Raw genomic sequence first — 18,093 nt, forward strand, 5'->3', positions numbered from 1 at the left:
AGCTAGCACCAGTAAGAATCAAGGGATATCACTCCATGACTTCTGATACATTCATAATATCATGGGAAGCATGATATTGGTCACATATTGGATTTTTCGGACTTGTTGACTATGACTTATCCAGACATCAGTCACTGACCCTGTTCACAAATTGGAGTCTCATGGGTTTTGACATGGCTCAACTCTTTTATGTTCGAACTTTTTTCGATGGTCTCATTGAAGCAAGATGTGTTCCATGATAGCCTTGGCTTCAGCATCCAGAAGCAAGTTCCATCAACAGTTTTGTTCTGACGGTTGAGTCATTTTAATGACACAGCAGAGTTTCATCACCAAGAACAGGTTCCTGTCTAGTGGAAACCAAAATATAATTGTATGACCCTCTCTTCGGTAAACCAGAGACTTTTCCTACCACTGAAGCCCAGAAAACAAGATATAACCCCACATGTATTTGTTATTGTTGTTGTTGTTGTTGTGGAGTTTAACGCCATTTTTCAGCACACGATAGGCTATTCATGGCGGCCAGTATTAATGGTGGAGGAAGAACCCGGGAAAGCCCCAGAAAGAACCACTGACCCACGAGAAGCTACTGGCAAGCTTTCTCACATACCCACATAGCCAAATCTGAGACTCGAACCCACGCAGACAGATGTGAGATGGCAGTGATCCGTAATGGAGAGCACTTTAGACCACTCGGCCACTCGGGCCCCCCCCCACATGTATTAACTAAAGGGAGTCTTTCAATTAGTACACTCTGATTTCTTTCAGGAACAGGTATGACTGATGAAAATATCGGCTCATGAAATACAAACTATTTCTATGAGCCTTGCTTTTCAGTGCTTTGTTTCATGGAATCAATGGGTTGGCATGCCTATCCCACTTTATCTAATTCCTGTTTGTATGATATGGCCCTATAGACAACTGAGATGAACCTCACTGGTCCTTTGGTTGTAGCTCAGACAGTCCCAAGCTATACCACTCCAGACACAGCTGCATTCTTGGGTATAACCAGCCAACTTTCTCTGAGTTCACCTGAAGAAAATTTTTGTTAGCAGTCATTTATCAGATGTAGGAACCCATGGAGTATTTTCTTAAACATCTGTATGCACTTATATTCGGTTGTGTCACCTATTGTTGCAAGTATTTCAGCCTTTAAAGTAGAGTTCTTTAGACCCTACAGGGCACTTTTGGATAGAGGTAGGGTTCTCAGCATTTCCTCTTAATCTCATATATTCTCTTAACAGTATTGTGAATCTGTGATGTATATGACAGAGAATGGAATTTGTCTATTAAATTATATTGCTCTGTTTATGTTTTTTATATATAATTCAGACAGTGCTTAAATTTAAACTGGCTTTATTTTGTAAAGAAAAAGAGCCTACTAGTGGGATAAGGGGAGGTAATTTAAAAGTTGTTTCCCTTTGCCTACATGAAATAAGTTGGAGAGATTTGTCAAGTCTGTTGGTAGCAGCGGTTGCAGAAGAAATTCCCCTGTTGCTAATTTGATTGGGTAAGTATTTTGGAAAAACATTAATTCCTACAAAAATCCCTTTTTCAAATATTTTTCTGCAGTTTTGAATGTTTTGGTACTTAGGCTTTTTTTGGTATACTGTATTTGTAGGCTTTTTTGGTATACTGTATTTGTGTTGTGGGCATATGTGTTTTACAAACACAAATATAGTTAATTTTATAAGGTATATACAGATTTAAAATACAAGTCAAATACATTAAGCATACTAAGATCAGCAATCAAAATCATCTTTAAAAATATATGTATATTTGATTACAATTATACAATTTGGCACATATTGACATAAATACAAATCCCTTTTTATGTCAGAAGTGTTCAGAGAGACTAAATTTGTTTTTTGACTTTTTAGTAAAAGTCAAGAGCTATGTTCACAAATACATATATTTGGTTTAATAAGAATTGTGGTCATTGAATTACATCACAATAAAGCATTATTTTTAAAAGCTATTAAACGTGCTATTTGATGTTTCAGTGTACGTGTTCTACCACATATGCAGAATACAGGAGGTTTCTTCATTGCTTTGTTACATAAGAAAGAGGAAGTACCCTGGATAAAGGCTAGAAGGGCACAGCAAGGTAAAGAATAGCACATTATGGAAGCAAATTTTAAATGAATCATTCATCTTGAAAAAGAAAACGTCTTATAGAACTTGCACAAAAGAAAAAGAACAGTGCATGCTGTGAATTCACTAATTTTGGTGTTGTATCAAGTGTTTGGATTTCATGGTTTCTATAAGTCACAAACTAAAAGACAAAAAACAGTGATCCATCTTTTTTATACCATATATAGTCACATAAAAGTTTGGTCCAACTGCAAACTGCACAGACCCAGATTTCACATCACATAGTATGCTAGCAGATCTTAGTCTGTGCAGTTTGTGGGTGACTTGTAGTTTGAGTTAGAAAGAATCCAATCACTTGAGTTTAAGTGTCACTGTGACTGAAAGAAGACAAGTGGTTTACGTACAATAATTATGGGTGACTGCATGAGTTTTTTTTGACAGATATGCATAACCCATTTGAGTGCAGCATCCATCTGAGAAAATGAGTTCGTATTTTCACATACAAGTGCAGTAACCATTTTAGTATATACTCTTATACTACCTAAGGCATAGTTATAAAAATGGACTACAAAGAAACAAAGTAATTGAATTTATGCTGTAATCCAAAATATATACATGACCATAGATTCATCAGTACACAATAACAATATTAATGCACACATAGCACAGCCCATTGACCTTTGAACTTAGTCGCACGCTCTACATTGGTTTAAAAAAAATGTCTTTTTTTTCTACTTAAAATTGAAATTTTGAATCATATTGTGAATTAATGCGCATGGATTTTGTTTCTTTGTGGATCCAATTCAATTCTGCTTTTCTGGTTTTGATGGACTGGATTATTGGGTCAGTTCAGTGCATTAAATAGAATGGATTTCAGTTGGAAATGTAGGCTGCTTGAAATTCCAGTACAGTTTCGGTGTGTATCAGGTTTTGCAGGACATGTTGGTTGGGCATGAAGAACTAAGAAAGATCATTTTGAAGAAAGTCAGGATATATAAATATAAGTATATTTATTACCATTTGTATTACCAGCTAAAGAAAATATTTATGCCATGTCGCTTGCATCTCAATAATGGAGGGACCTCATCTATGACCTGGCCTCAGTATGCTTCTCTATGCTATATTTTTTTAGACCCTAGAGAGCACTGGTTATAATATGAACCATTCTATTTGATAAAGATATGAATATTCTCCTAAATAACTCTTTCAATGATCAGAACATTATTTTCAATTACTGTGTCTCTGACGTTTGTTGTTGACATCGTGAATATCACATTCATTTGTTTGCTTGTTTGAAAGTTATCATTTCTGACTCAGTGAACTTGTCCACATCATTAACTATATCATCTGTTCTTTAAATGGACGAAAGAGCTGGCTTTAGTTCCTTCACAAACAAATTTAATCAACCAAAACATAAAGTGTCTACTACACGAGTGTACATGGTTTGTTTACAAAGTAGTTCCTAATACACTGTACTGTCTTTATTCACACGTGTTGTGCACATGCATGCAGTATGAAGGTGTTCAGTATCATAAAATACTGCACGATTCTGACACTGTAAAGTTAACAGAGTCAAAAATGAGCATATAATAACTAGAGCTATCCACTATCCATTGTTATGAACTTTGTGGACAGTTGGCAAATTAGGCAAGAGAGAACCCAAATGATTTTGGGTCAAAAGGTCAGGGTTGCTGTGCCTGAAGGAAGAAAAATGGTTTCTGCACTATCACTCCAGTTCTCCACCATTTTTTTTGGCCAGACTTCTTGGATAGCTTGCACCTGAGCTAGTGAAGAACCCTGTTGATTTTGGGGCTTAAAAGTTGAAAGCTCAAGGTCACTCTATAAAAAGAAAAAGGTTTCTGCACAAACTTGAGTTCTTTATGGCTACCAAACTGGTATGGCTTGCACTTGGTGAAGGAAGAACCCTATTGATTTCAGGCTCAAATGCTCAGAGGTCAAGGTCACTGTGACTGGAAAAAATGGTGTTTTTGTGTATTCAAATTTACATTTTGCTCCACTACCTTTTTCTTTCTGTTGAAAATACAGCATTAGCTTTATTACCAGTCACTTGTAAAAATGAAAGAATATTAAAATTTTGACTTCAATAATTTATATCAAAGCAGAGAAGATAAAAGCAGAAGTTACAGACGACCAGGTAGACACTAAAAACCAAGCTGCTGGGTCAGCAGAAAAATATGCAGACTCAACTTTACAGAATTCTGCTGAGTCTGAAGAATCTAAAACAGATATTGATAATAAGAATGAGAAAGACCAGGCAAATGGGGATACAGTTGGAGAGAGTGTGGAGTCTGAGAAGAAGGATGACAACAAAACCAGTCAGAAAAGAGAGTTGGAATCTGAAGATTATGAGAATTCCACAGAGTAAGTACTAGCTGTTCTCTTTAAGATGTACTGTGTTTCCATTACTTGAGAAACACATACAAATTTCACTTTGAACTACCTTGTAAATCTGCTTTTTGTACGCTGTAAACTAGTAGCTGAAATGTTATACAAAGAGGGGAGTGTGTGGCATTCATGTTCTATGAACAGATTTCGAGTGTATGAAGTATTTGTGACATTTTTCTCACATTATAACAAAGGTGAATTATGGTATGAGTGAGGTGACTTTATAATGAGGTGCTTCATACAAAGTGTTACTATTGTATAAAAAGGGCTGCATTATACTGGTTTGCATTATGCATAGTTTTACATTTAGTGAGGTGCTTTATAGTGAGGGAACACTATAGTTGCTGCCCCTATCCTATTACTTCAGTAAACTTAATTGAATGATAGACAATAATTTTAAGGATTTTACATGTTACAGCTTTCCATTATGCAAGAAGCAGAGAATGCAGGGTTACAAGGAAGATCCCTTCCTGTTTCTTAGTAAAGATGACCCCCTCTGGCCCTCAATAAAGTAAGTTAATATTTTTATGATTCTTTTCAACTACAGGTTTGTACCCAGAATGAATTTATAATGCTTATTGCAGTGGCGACATGATTTGTACCTGTACATCCATTCGTCAGTACATCCCTAAAATTGTATTGCTCAAGATTGTGTAAAAAGTACTCAGTGTAGACTAATAGAACATAACCTGATTCGATTTTCAGGCCATTTCAGCTATTTTCATTTTTGTAGTTTTTAATCTTTTTGACCAAAACCTCATTTGCAAGATTAACCAAAATGATTTTGAAGCAGACAAATAAAATCATATATGTTGATAATCTCATTCAGTAGATTGTCATGCCATTATAGCATAATCTACCACATCAGATTTTTCTGAATTTTTTTACTTTTGTGGACTTGGACATTTTTGTCTGTACTTATTTTACTGACACAAATCTAGTTGAAATTAATAAAAACTAGCACCACTGTACAGGATGTACTTAAACTGTCATATAAAGAAAATAAATTTGCCTCGTTGGCTCTTAATGCTATGTGAGCAAGTGAAGTTTAACCAAACACTTTTTGTTACAGTTATATGGTATAATTGTGAAAAGTGTTGTTTAGTAGAGTAACTTGGGGCTTATTTTTGTGGTGATGAAAGCTAATTATATGACTTAACTGTCCCATTTCATTCGATGATAAGTACAACTGTCCCATTTTGTTCTATGATGAGTACAACTAAAAGAAAATAATTTAAAAAAAGAACTTTTCTCATGATAAATATATATCAGACTTATTTATATGCCCCAGCCATATCTATTCTATAGCAGGTATATGGCAGGAGGACATAGTATTATTACTAATGACCATCCAACCCATGCTATAAGGTAACATCAAGAATTTCATTTCCTCTAAGTAACTTTTAAAGGAATCACTGGATTGAGGCTTTACATTTAAAAGACCCAGTCCAGGTTTGATATTTATATATTTTTTATTTTCACAAACGTTTACGGAGTTATGGCCCCTGTTCAACTTAGAACTTTATACTTTAATTGAATTATGTTGGCAGAGACATACATGTAATATAGACACATTTCTATTTCTAGTTTGTTCAGTCTCTACTTGTACCCTATTATCATACCAGGGTTAGCAGATGAAGATACTGAGTTATAGTAAAACCTGACTTGAAAGACAACTATTCTGTGAGACCACCTGTCATTCAAGACAAGGACTGGAAGTCATAAAAGTTTGAGCATGAGGTTTTGTTTTGATCAATAAAAAAATTGAAGTAATATTTGAAAGGTTATTTTTTATTGGTTCATAGTGAAACAGTGGAAGATCAATCTCAAACTCAAGCTCCGAGCTCTATCATCTTCAGGCCAGACTCTTAACGCATTCATCACATTCATTATAGCATGTGATGGCCATTGAGAAACCACCTGCCTTGAAAGTCTTTATATTGTTGGAAGAAGGGTGGTCCCTCAAGGCAGATTTTTCTTTTATCACTTTCTGGCAGCAGCAACAAAAACATTATAGTTGTGGTTACCAGGGAAATTTGTCATTTTGTTTTATATAAATTTAAACACAGTACATCATTAGGTGTCTTTCAGGTGGAAATGATATAGATTTCCAGGAAACTGTATTAAAATAATATATTGTTGTTTATTGTAGGAATTTCTTCAAAATATCTGATGTGTTCTCCGAGGAACAGTTTATGTTCCGCTGCGAGGGAGGCAAGAAGAGAACGTTGTACTTTGTTTCCAAGGAAATCAGAAACTTGGTAATTCAGAACAGAGATAGAGTGAAGGTAAATTAAATTAGTGTGCAGTATTTGTGTTAAAAAGAAAGTTATGTCAAATTTGATAACTTGATGTAGGTACAAGGAAGAAAACACCTGCTTTTAACAAAGAAATACTTTTATGCTGTTTCATCACATTTTTGTGTGTGAATGAAGATATGTTACTAATTGTAGGTACAATATTGCTAAAATATTTTCGCTGTCAGATACATTCCTTGATCACATTAATTTTAAAAAATAAACTTGGCTACCTCCTGAATCCAGCAATACCAAAAAGACAAACATTCTGTCTTTCCTGTGTATATGAGATATAGATAAAGGGAACTACTAATGTGTTACCACCACTTGCCACTGCTGGGAATCACCCATCAACCAGCTTAAGCATGCATTCAGTATGATCCACATTGTACTACATGGCTGATTGTTGTGGTATTCAACAATACATAAATGATGATGGTATGGTATGGTATGTAGAAAGGTATTTGCTACATGTTATTATTTTATACTTTTATATTTTATATTTTATGCAGTATTTTACAATACTGAACACCTTGATATTGCACATACATGCAAGACATGTGTGCCTAAAAATAGTATAGCGTATTAGGAACTACTTTGTAAACAAACCATGTACACTCATCCAGTAGACGTTTTAGATTTTTGTTGTCTGGCATATAAAGTCATCCTTTTCAAGCTTTTATCTGCATGAGAAGAATTTAATATGGTGTGTCTGATGGCTACAGCCTAGATGACCTCCAGACCAGTTTGACGTCAGTACAATCTCCTCACAAATATGAGTTCAACACTCTTGCTGAATTTGCATGGAACGTTTTGCTCAGTAAGACGAAGTGGATCATTTCCCTTAGGTGCGTAATGTCATCATGGATTACATGACCATCGGTTTTGTTGCCTTCATTTTAGAAGAGTGGTTTATTGTTCATATAGAGAAACCAGCTATTTTATTCATCAAAGGTTGGACATGGCAAAAATAGGATGTTTTTGCATTTAATCTTTCTGTTACTAATTCTTTTCGTGTTAATGTGATTATGGAATGTATTCAGTGGAGAAGTACATTTTAAAGTAAATGATGTTTCTGTGAGAACTCTTACCCAATCAAATTACCATTAAACCCTCTGTCCTTCTCTGCAAATGTGAGTATCCTTATTGGTGTTTTGGTAAGCCTACACAGGTAAACATCCAGCTGATGGGTAGCCACCTAGAGATAGTAAAGGGAGGTAATGAGTATGGGGTTTTATTTCCTTGTCTATATCTAATATAGATTGGTAAGATGTTATTTTCATCTTTCTGGTATTGTTGTTGTTGTTGTTGTTGTTGTGGGGCTTAACGCCATTTTTCAGCACACGATAGGCTATACATGGCGGCCAGTATTAATGGTGGAGGAAGAACCCGGGAAAACCCCAGAAAGAACCACCGACCCACGAGAAACTACTGGCAAGCTTTTTTTCTGATATTGCTGGATTTGGTAGGTAGTGGAGTTTACTTTCCAACATTAATGTAGTCAGAGTAAAATAATTTGCTAAAAAATTTAATTAACATCCATGAATCATTATATATAATTATATTGCATATTGGAGGACCAAATATGACAGAGAGCATGGTGATGTCAGTGCCTTTCCAAATTTTTCAAATGATGATCTTCTATCAAATAGGCTGGCATTACTATAAGTACTTTACTCAAACACTGTGTACCATATTTCAAAGAATGTATATACAGCACTTGCTGACAAGAATTTAGTTTCTGTCATTTTTTCTTTCCAGTTTGTCAACATGGGTGTGAAGGCCTTAGGACGAAGTCCTTCTCCACTAGTTCCAGACTGTGACTTCAGAATAGCACAGGAGGTATATTTTTCCACCTGTAGTCTGTTGTCTCCATTACTCATTACTTCATGATAGGCTATTTAAAAAAAGTAATTATATTGTTTGGCCTCACTCTGTCATCAGTAGTTACTATGGAATTGTAAATTTCCAGAATAAATTCATTTCTGACACTAAACAAGTGGTAAAAGTGCTACCATGTATTTAAGAGATATGTTTGCCTATGAATAATAAATTATATGATAAGTTTTAGTAATTTTAATTTGGCCTTTGCCTCTGTGACATTTGCTTCACAATAATAAACAGTTATATGACTTGCCAAGACTTGCAAAATTCAGACAATCAGAACAGCTAATTAGATGACTTAACAAGGCTTGCAAAATTCAGACAACCAGAACAGCTAATTAGATGACTTAACAAGGCTTGCAAAATTCAGACAAACAGAACAGCTAATTATATGACTTAGCAAGACTTGCTTAATTCAGACAACCAGAACAGCTAATTATATGACTTAACAAGACTTGCATAATTCAGACAACCAGAACAGCTAATTATATGACTTAACAAGACTTGCATAATTCAGACAACCAGAACAGCTAATTAGATGACTTAACAAGGCTTGCAAAATTCAGACAACCAGAACAACTAATTATATGACTTAACAAGACTTGCAAAATTCAGACAACCAGAACAGCTAATTATATGACTTAACAAGACTTGGATAATTCAGACAACCAGAACAGCTAATTAGATGACTTAACAAGGCTTGCAAAATACAGACAACCAGAACAGCTAATTATGTGACTTAACAAGACTTGCATAATTCAGACAACCGGAACAGCTAATTAGATGACTTAACAAGGCTTGCAAAATTCAGACAACCAGAACAGCTAATTAGATGACTTAACAAGGCTTGCAAAATTCAGACAACCAGAACAGCTAATTATATGACTTAACAAGACTTGCATAATTCAGACAACCAGAACAGCTAATTATATGACTTAACAAGACTTGCAAAATTAAAACAGCCAGAACAGCTGATTATATGACTTGCCAAGACTTGCATAATTCAGACAACCAGAACAGCTAATTATATGACTTGCCAAGACTTGCATAATTCAGACTACCGGAACAGCTAATTATATGACTTGCCAAGACATGCATAATTCAGACAACCAGAACAGCTAATTATATGACTTAACAAGACTTGCATAATTCAGACTACCAGAACAGCTAATTATATGACTTAACATGACTTGCAAAATTCAGACAACCAGAACAGCTAATTATATGACTTAGCAAGACTTGCAAAATGCTCTGTCAGTCAGCTTGCAGTCATGAGAGAATGTGGGCTTATGCCTTCCTTCCATCAGTCCTGATACCAAAAGTGGTTCAGAAAGTGAGTGACACAAGCTGTCAGATAGTTGTGATTGCCACTCTATGATGGGAAGAAATTGATTATTGATCTGATTGCTATGGCAACAGATACACCCATGAAAGCCTTAGTAACCCCGCCCTCAAGAAGCCCAGATTGTCAATGTTCCATCTATGTCCAAAAAAATTAGTCCATCACATCTGACTTTTGTAATGGATGCCTTGCACAAAAAGGAGTTCAGAGCTTCATTTGTGGAGAGGATTGCGGTACCTAGAAGGCACTCAGGAGGCACATGAAGGGAATTGGCAGGTTTTTAATGACTTGTTTAACACCATTTTCTGCCTCCATTCCTTAGCAGGCTGACTTTTCTTTTTCTTTTTGAGGACAATAAATTGTTTGCCTCCTGGGTGTTGTAGTGTTGTCACTCATCCACATTCAAGCCCCTGTCATCCACATTCATCAGTCAGCTATCATATCATGCAGAGTAAGTGAGCTACCCATCCTCTCCATGGACCCAAACTACATGCAGATCCTGACAGATCATTTGTCCTAAAGACACAACCTTATTTTATTATGAAAAACAGGTTGATATCGCTAGGCACTCACCAGCCAAGTATTTATCCCCTCTCAATCAATATGTTGAGAGAGAGACGAAGCTCCAACATCCTGTACTTGCCATCAAATTATTATCTGAAGCGTACAGATAACACCCACAATGTCCATGCACATGTATAAACTTAGGCCTCCCATTGTGCAAAACTAACATTGTGATAATTTCATCCATTAGTAGATCAATCATGCTCATGCTGGCTTATACTGGGTGACACAGGTAGAGACAGGATGCTCAGTAATTCCTCCTCCTTTTACCTATTCTCATTCTGTAATGGGATCAGGTAATACCTTTAACAGAGAAAGCAATTTTTTAAAAGTAAATTATGTTTTTCCTACAATACTTACCTGATCACATTAGAAATAATCCCTCTGATCCTTCCGTGCAGTGCAAGCTACCTTCAAAAGGTAAAGTAAAAATCTCATTTAGACCGAGTATAACATTAGCCAGAAAGTAGTTAAACTGGGGAGTTAACATGTAAGAGTTGCTTCCCTTTGTATATACATGTATATAGATAGATAGAGGGCTGGATTTGCAAAGAAAGTTATTCTAATGTAATGTGATTAGGTAAGTATTACAGGATAATTATAAATGTACTTAAAAATTTGCTTTCCCATTGCCTTTGCCCTTCTTGTTGTTTCAATTACACAGTAACTACAAAGTGCTCCAAGTGCAGGAAATTTAAAGTCAGCAGGGACACACAGAAGGTCAGGGAAAACATGGTCCTTAGTGCTCTGCAAACCTTTGAGAAGTTAGGAAAAACAGGCAGAGTTAACATTTTGCATCTTTACTGTAAGATGCTGTTGTTAGCTGGAGTAGTGTTAATGCTATGATGGTTTCTCGCCCAACCAAAGTCATAAAACCCATACCTGAGGCAATAGTTACATCCAGCCAGATTGATACAGAGGATCAGTACACATTTTAAATACCCACTCAGCACTCATCCCATGCAATGCTGGGGTCATAAATGAGGAGATTAGTGCAGAAACAACATTGCATTTGCTGGCGTCAGGGTGGTTTCTATCGCTTCTTGCGTCACATCTCTCCAATGCAGACATGGAGTTGATGGGAGATAGTTCTTCCATTTTTTGGGCAGTCCATTGGGCATTGACCAGCTTGTTTAAGCATCACCTTAGTATCTGCACTTGTGGGCACATGGGCTTTCTCACCTACCTCACTGGTATGTTATACAAGGAATCTGCTGTACACTGCCACTCCACTTTCTGACTATCAAGTCCATTCATTTTTACTTCCAACCAGAGTTTCATACTAGCCAATAAATCCAATATATGTGGAATCTTTCAGGGATACCTTAATTTGCTGGCCTTTTCTCCTCCCAATCAGTCTATCAAGCCCTCTGGCTGTCCATCCAGGCTTCTGAGCCAACCAACAAACTTTTCCAGCCACCTTTCCAGGCATCCATCCTTGTAAGTTATATGCAGGGACTTGGCAAGATTTGAATCATGCCACTGGAAGTGATTTATGTGGTCAGTAGAAGCAATGCCTGATGAGGAAAACCCCTTCAGTTATTGTTGGGACAACCTCAGTCAGTTGGCTCACTCCAACTCCACCATAAAACATATAGAGTTTTGTTTCAAAGCAGATGTAAGCAATTTATATAATCTTTTTTCCATATGAGTGACCGCTACTGCTGTGTGTGAGCCAGGCCTATAATGTTAATGCTTAACCTGGGTTATCACTACTGCTGTGTGTGAGCCAAGCCTAAAATGTTAATGCTCCAGCATTAATTTCTGTATACATCCCCAGTTGTTGGTGATTAAAGAAATCTTCGTCTGTCTATCAAACATAATCTGAGACCCAGGGAATTTAAATAATTTCTTGTCAGAGAGCCAGTTAACAGTTTCAGTCTCCTCCCACTGATACCGCACACACTCATACTCGTAGAATGCTGATATGCCAATTGGATCAAAGCATTGGAGTGGTGATTAGGTCAACCCTGCAGTTCTGTAAGGTGGATTGCTTTGTGGGTTTTTTTGCATGTGACTTCCAAATTGGTGCAGAATATGGTGGCAACATAATTTATGATTGCTCTGGTATCATTAACAAATTTTTTTCTTGCTAAAAATTTGAGAAGTGAACATGCATGAGAGTGTACTGCTTAAATTGCTGAGGTGGTTAACGAGGCCAGGCATCGCTGAGTGGCCGGTGTCCTGATGGCTTCTTGCAGTTTAGATTTGGTGATGCCTTTCTCCACTCATCTTCACCTAGGCCTCATCATTCATTGGCTTTATGTTCACTGTACTGTGTTACATTATTCCTGTTTAACAGCCATTTTGATGTGGGGGAGGGTGCATCAGATTTCATATATCTTGCCACAAAGATTTTGTCTTCTCCTTTCATGACAATGATTCCAGCCAAACCAGAGAAATATGAAGTGCTGTGGAAGGAGATCTTCACTTTAGGAGTTCATAACCTGACCTATCTAGAGTTGTAATCCAGGCTTTTTCAAGTACCCAAAGCCAACAGGAAGCACAGACTAGTTATAGACCTCAGCCAGCTCAACAGTTACATAGTTATTCTGATGTTCAGAATAAATATGGCATGTCTTTCAGATTTTCAGTAAAATGAGACAAGTCTGCAATCAGTCAGTATCTGACCAATGCATACCTTCATGTCCCAATGCATCTAGCTTAATGCAAGTTCCATTAGTTTGGTTTCCAAGGAATTCTTTATCGGTTTCATGTGCTTCTATTGCTTTCATTTTGTCTGAGAATACTTATCATGTAGTAAGCATTCAGATTTTCGTGTCTGTGTGAGAAAATGCCAGACTGACCTTTAACCTTTACATTTTTTAGAAGGGACAGACTTTGAAGTAAAAGATGAATAATAGATAAATGAAACTGTGGCATTCATGTTGCTGATGAACACTGTACATGTAGTGGTAAATAAGGTGCTGATATATGTACTATAGGTTGCAACGTTTAAAAAGTAGAAAACTTTCAAAACATATAGCATTACAAATTGATTGTGACTGACCTTTAATTTCTTTGTACTACCATGGACAAGCATTTGCAAATTTTTGCTTACTCAAGCCAGATTTGAGCTTATCCAGGTCATCAGACAAGTGGATTTGTTATGTCATGATTTAATTTCCGAAAATAAATCATTGTGTAGAAAGATATATAACAAATGTATATTAATATATTTTTTGTATAGTAAGTTATATAACAAATGTGTATTACAGATAAGTTCTTTTCCACAGCTTTTTTTTTTTTTGTTGCATTAAAGACAGTGTATGGCTTGGCATTATTCTATGTTTTCAGATGGATATTTGTTTAATAATAGTCTATCCCATGGATAAATCTATTTTATCTCTTTTTTTTAGGGTCTACCAGCACTGATTCCCTTTATATCAGGGCGTAAGGTTCGCCTTACAAGGGAGGACATCGTGACAGTCCTAAGTCAAGAGAACCCTTTTATCAGCAAACTCGGTGATCATGCACAAGCAGAGAGCAATAAACTAGGTAAGGCAAGGATTTTACACAAGATAGTGTAAGAAAAAAAGAAATTTGGCATATTTGTGACACTTTATTTCTTGTCATGGTCTGGTAATCTTAGGTTAGTAATCTCTGGTTGTTTTATAAGGCTGATAACATACACAAACTGGAGCAAAGGCTGTAGGCACATGCATGAAAAAAAACTGGTAGTTGGGACATCAGGAAAAGTATAAGTCTCATAGGACTAATGATAGTTGGGTCTTCAGGCATTATGTATTGGATTAATGATAATTAGGAAATCAGGCAGTAAAATCCCCATAGGACTAATGATAGTTGGGGCATCAGGCAGTATAACCCTTTCAAGTCTTGGGCTCGGCCAGTGTAGGTACATGAGAAAGCTTGCCTATAGCTTCTTGTGGGTCAGTGGTTCTTTCTGGGGTTTTCCCAAGTTCTTCCTCCACTATTTATACTGCCCACCATGTATAGCCTATCTTGTGCTGAAAAATAGCATTAAACCCTATAAATACAACAACGATAACAACAGGATTATCCCCAAAGGATTAATGATAATTAGGAAATCAAGCAGTATAACTCCCATAGGACTAATGATAGTTTGGACATCAGGAAGTATAAGTCCCATAGGACTAATGCTAATTGGGACATAAGGAAGTGTAACCCCCATAGGACTAATGATAGTTGGGACATCAGGAAGTATAAGTCCCATAGTACTGATGATAGTTTTGACATCTGGCATTATAACCCCCATAGGACTAATGCTAATTGGGACATCAGGAAGTTTAACCCCCATAGGACTCATGATAGTTGGGACATCAGGAAGTGTAAGTCCCATAGTAATAATGATAGTTGGGACATCTGGCATTATAACCCACATAGGACTAATGCTAATTGGGACAACAGGAAGTGTAACCCCTATAGGACTTATGATAGTTGGGACACCAGGAAGTATAAGTCCCATAGGACTAATGCTAATTGGGACATCAGGAATTGTAATCCCCATAGGACTAATGATAGTTGGATCATCAGAAAGTATAACTCCCATAGGACTAATGATAGTTGGGACATTAGGCAGTATAACATAGTTTCCAAATTAGATGTCTTTATTTATCTGCTCTGGCTTGCTGATCAATGGTACTTCCAGTTTTTTGTGCCAATATATGATATGCAGCAATTATTTGCAAAAGGTTTGAGTCTTTACCTATAATGTTAAAACTTTGCTAGAATAACAAGAAGTCGTTATGCCTTGACACTGTAAAGGTAAGCCTATAAGGTACCTTAATGGGGCAGCATATCTGTAGTTTTTAACAGTAACAGCAGACTAACTGCTGTATATACTCACTTATAAGCTGAGTTCAACTGCAAACAACACAGACCCTGATCTGCCTTCCTTAATGCACTGGCAGATCATGGTCTGTTTTGTTTGTTCTACTGATTACTTCTAACAAACTGCATACACCCAGATCTGCTAGTGCAGTGTGCAATGGTAGATTGAGGTCTGTGCAGTTTTGCAGTTTGACTTGACTTATAAGTAATTATATGGTATGGTATGGTAAATGTAACATAATGATAAACAAGACTTAACGGTTTGCATGTAAGCGATTTGATGTGATGCAACAAAAATAGTCTGTCTATTTCTCTTCTGCTGTTATGAAAAGCAAATTGGTGTACACAAAATGGATTCAGGGGTTGGTACTAAGACAGAGCAACCCCAACCAGAATTACATCATTGTTCCCCACCCACCAATCCAGTCTTCATAGAAAATGGGTGATTTTAAATTGGGCCTGTCAGTTTTGTCCAGCTGATTTGTAATCAACATATTGGTAGGTCCTTTGCTGATTTTATTATCAGCATTCAGTGTCATTATTTATTTTATAGTTCCAGGACCCATTCACTCCATTATATAGTTCCAGGACCCATTCATTTTATTATATAGTTTCAGGACCCATTCATTTTATTATATAGTTCCAGGACCCATTCACTTTATTATATAGTTCCAGGGCCCATTCACTTTATTATATAGCTCCAGGACCCATTCACTCCATTATATAGTTCCAGGACCCATTCATTTTATTATATAGTTTCAGGACCCATTCATTTTATTATATAGTTCCAGGACCCATTCACTTTATTATATAGTTCCAGGGCCCATTCACTTTATTATATAGCTCCAGGACCCATTCACTTTATTATATAATTCCAGCACCCATTCACTTTATTATATAGCTCCAGCACCCATTCACTTTATTATATAGTTCCAGGGCCCATTCACTTTATTATATAGCTCCAGGACCCATTCACTTTATTATATAATTCCAGCACCCATTCACTTTATTATATAATTCCAGCACCCATTCACTTTATTATATAGCTCCAGCACCCATTCACTTTATTATATAGCTCCAGGACTTTATTTCTGCACAGTGACTCTCGTGATTGTCAACATTCTGTGTCATCATTCAGAGTTAAGTGTCTGATGTTCAGACCCACCTAATTTAATTTCCGTAAAAATAACTACCATATATACTCACTTGTAAGTTGGGTCCAACTAAATACAGTATAGACCATGATCTACTATCATATAAGGCACTGACAGATCAGGGGCTTTGCTGTTTGTTCTACTAATTATTCCTAACAAACTGCATAGATCCAGATCTGTCAGCATATTATGTGATGGTACTTCTGGGTCCATGCAGTTTGCACTTGGAAACAACTTGTAAGCTAGTATATCTGTTTCTTTCTCATTATTGGAGTTCTCACAGATTAGTACTCAGCATGATATTAATATGGATAAGACCTTATTTGATTTTAGTTGTAAGTGTTGCTGAATTAGATTTTCAGCATACTACATCATATCTTAGCAGAGTTATGACTCCTGTTTACCAGACTCACCCACTTACCTTTCTGCATAACAACACCCCCTTTCATTTGCTATCCCACCAACATCACACAGGATTCCCACAATCATGGAATATCCTTGAAAATAAAATTATCATGGAAAATAATGGAAAAGTAATGGAAAATAACCAAAAGTCATGGAAAATAATGAAAACGTCATGGAAAATGTAGGTGGGTTGGATGGTATTAAGGGGAGGATGAGGCCATTTTTACAAAAAAGAACAAATTATTTGGTTATCTTTCCCGTCATGTTGATCAATATTAATATTATCTCTAGTTCAATGTCCAACTTTCTGGTATTTTCTTCATTAACATTAAAGAATTTAGTAATGGAAAAAAAGAAATTTGTCATTAAGAAGTTGTGGAAAAATCATGGGAAAAAATCAAATTGACTAGTGACCCTGATCACCTAGCCCCTGCCTGAACAAAACAACACTCCCAATATAGCAGTGAAAAGTCAAATGGGATGATTCCATTAATTAGCAGCCCCAGTCTACCACAGACAAGATAACAGTTTACCTGGAAATCTGATGAAACTATTGACCAAGTGTAGAATTTTCATTGCAGCATCAATATATGTCATCTGATTGCAACACATTTTATATATTATAAAAGCTAATAAAATTATCTATAATGGGCATTTTTTCTTTTGATATTTGACACTATATTAATGGAATTATTACTTTATAATCACCGAAAGTAACAGATTTCACAAATCATTGGAAATGAGCACCGATCATGCTACAGATGCATGACACCTCTCTTCTTTGTTACAAAATGTGAGTTATTAAAACTTCATGAATATTCATGAAATTTTCAGTCCAATCAGAGGAGATGTAAACAATTTGATCAGTGGTTGTAGCATGTTTCTATGGTATTCCTGCACAAAGAAATAATCCCTCAGACTTTATGCAGATTTTACCAAACTTTTGGCAGTTTAAATAAATGCATCATATATCATCAAAATCAGCATATTCCAACCTTTTTTTTGCTACCAAATTTATATTTCAGAAATGTTTATAATACCAACCGCAATGAGCATTGAATTTGTAAAACATTTGAATCTCCCTGTGTTGACAATATCTGCCATATCTGAATTTTCTAACAGCTGATAAGGATTTTAA

General features: G+C 36.2%; 1 protein-coding gene across 2 annotated transcripts in view; it reads left to right on the forward strand.

Moving 5' to 3' along the window:
- Positions 1-18,093, forward strand: part of LOC149782872 (RNA cytosine-C(5)-methyltransferase NSUN2-like) — a 64,079-nt gene that overhangs the window by 38,957 nt on the left and 7,029 nt on the right. The window contains exons 14-19 of one of the 2 annotated variants that reach the window (XM_089934407.1): positions 2,001-2,104; positions 4,212-4,473; positions 4,916-5,008; positions 6,650-6,785; positions 8,556-8,636; positions 13,944-14,082. In XM_089934407.1, the coding sequence (XP_089790533.1) occupies positions 2,001-2,104; positions 4,212-4,473; positions 4,916-5,008; positions 6,650-6,785; positions 8,556-8,636; positions 13,944-14,082 (815 nt within the window). The remainder of the gene's footprint in view (positions 1-2,000; positions 2,105-4,211; positions 4,474-4,915; positions 5,009-6,649; positions 6,786-8,555; positions 8,637-13,943; positions 14,083-18,093) is intronic. The other variant, XM_089934408.1, reaches the window with a different exon arrangement.

The sequence above is a fragment of the Sinohyriopsis cumingii genome, chromosome 15 (assembly GCF_028554795.1).
Source record: "Sinohyriopsis cumingii isolate HCF-2022 chromosome 15, ASM2855479v2, whole genome shotgun sequence".
Taxonomy (NCBI): domain Eukaryota; kingdom Metazoa; phylum Mollusca; class Bivalvia; order Unionida; family Unionidae; genus Sinohyriopsis; species Sinohyriopsis cumingii.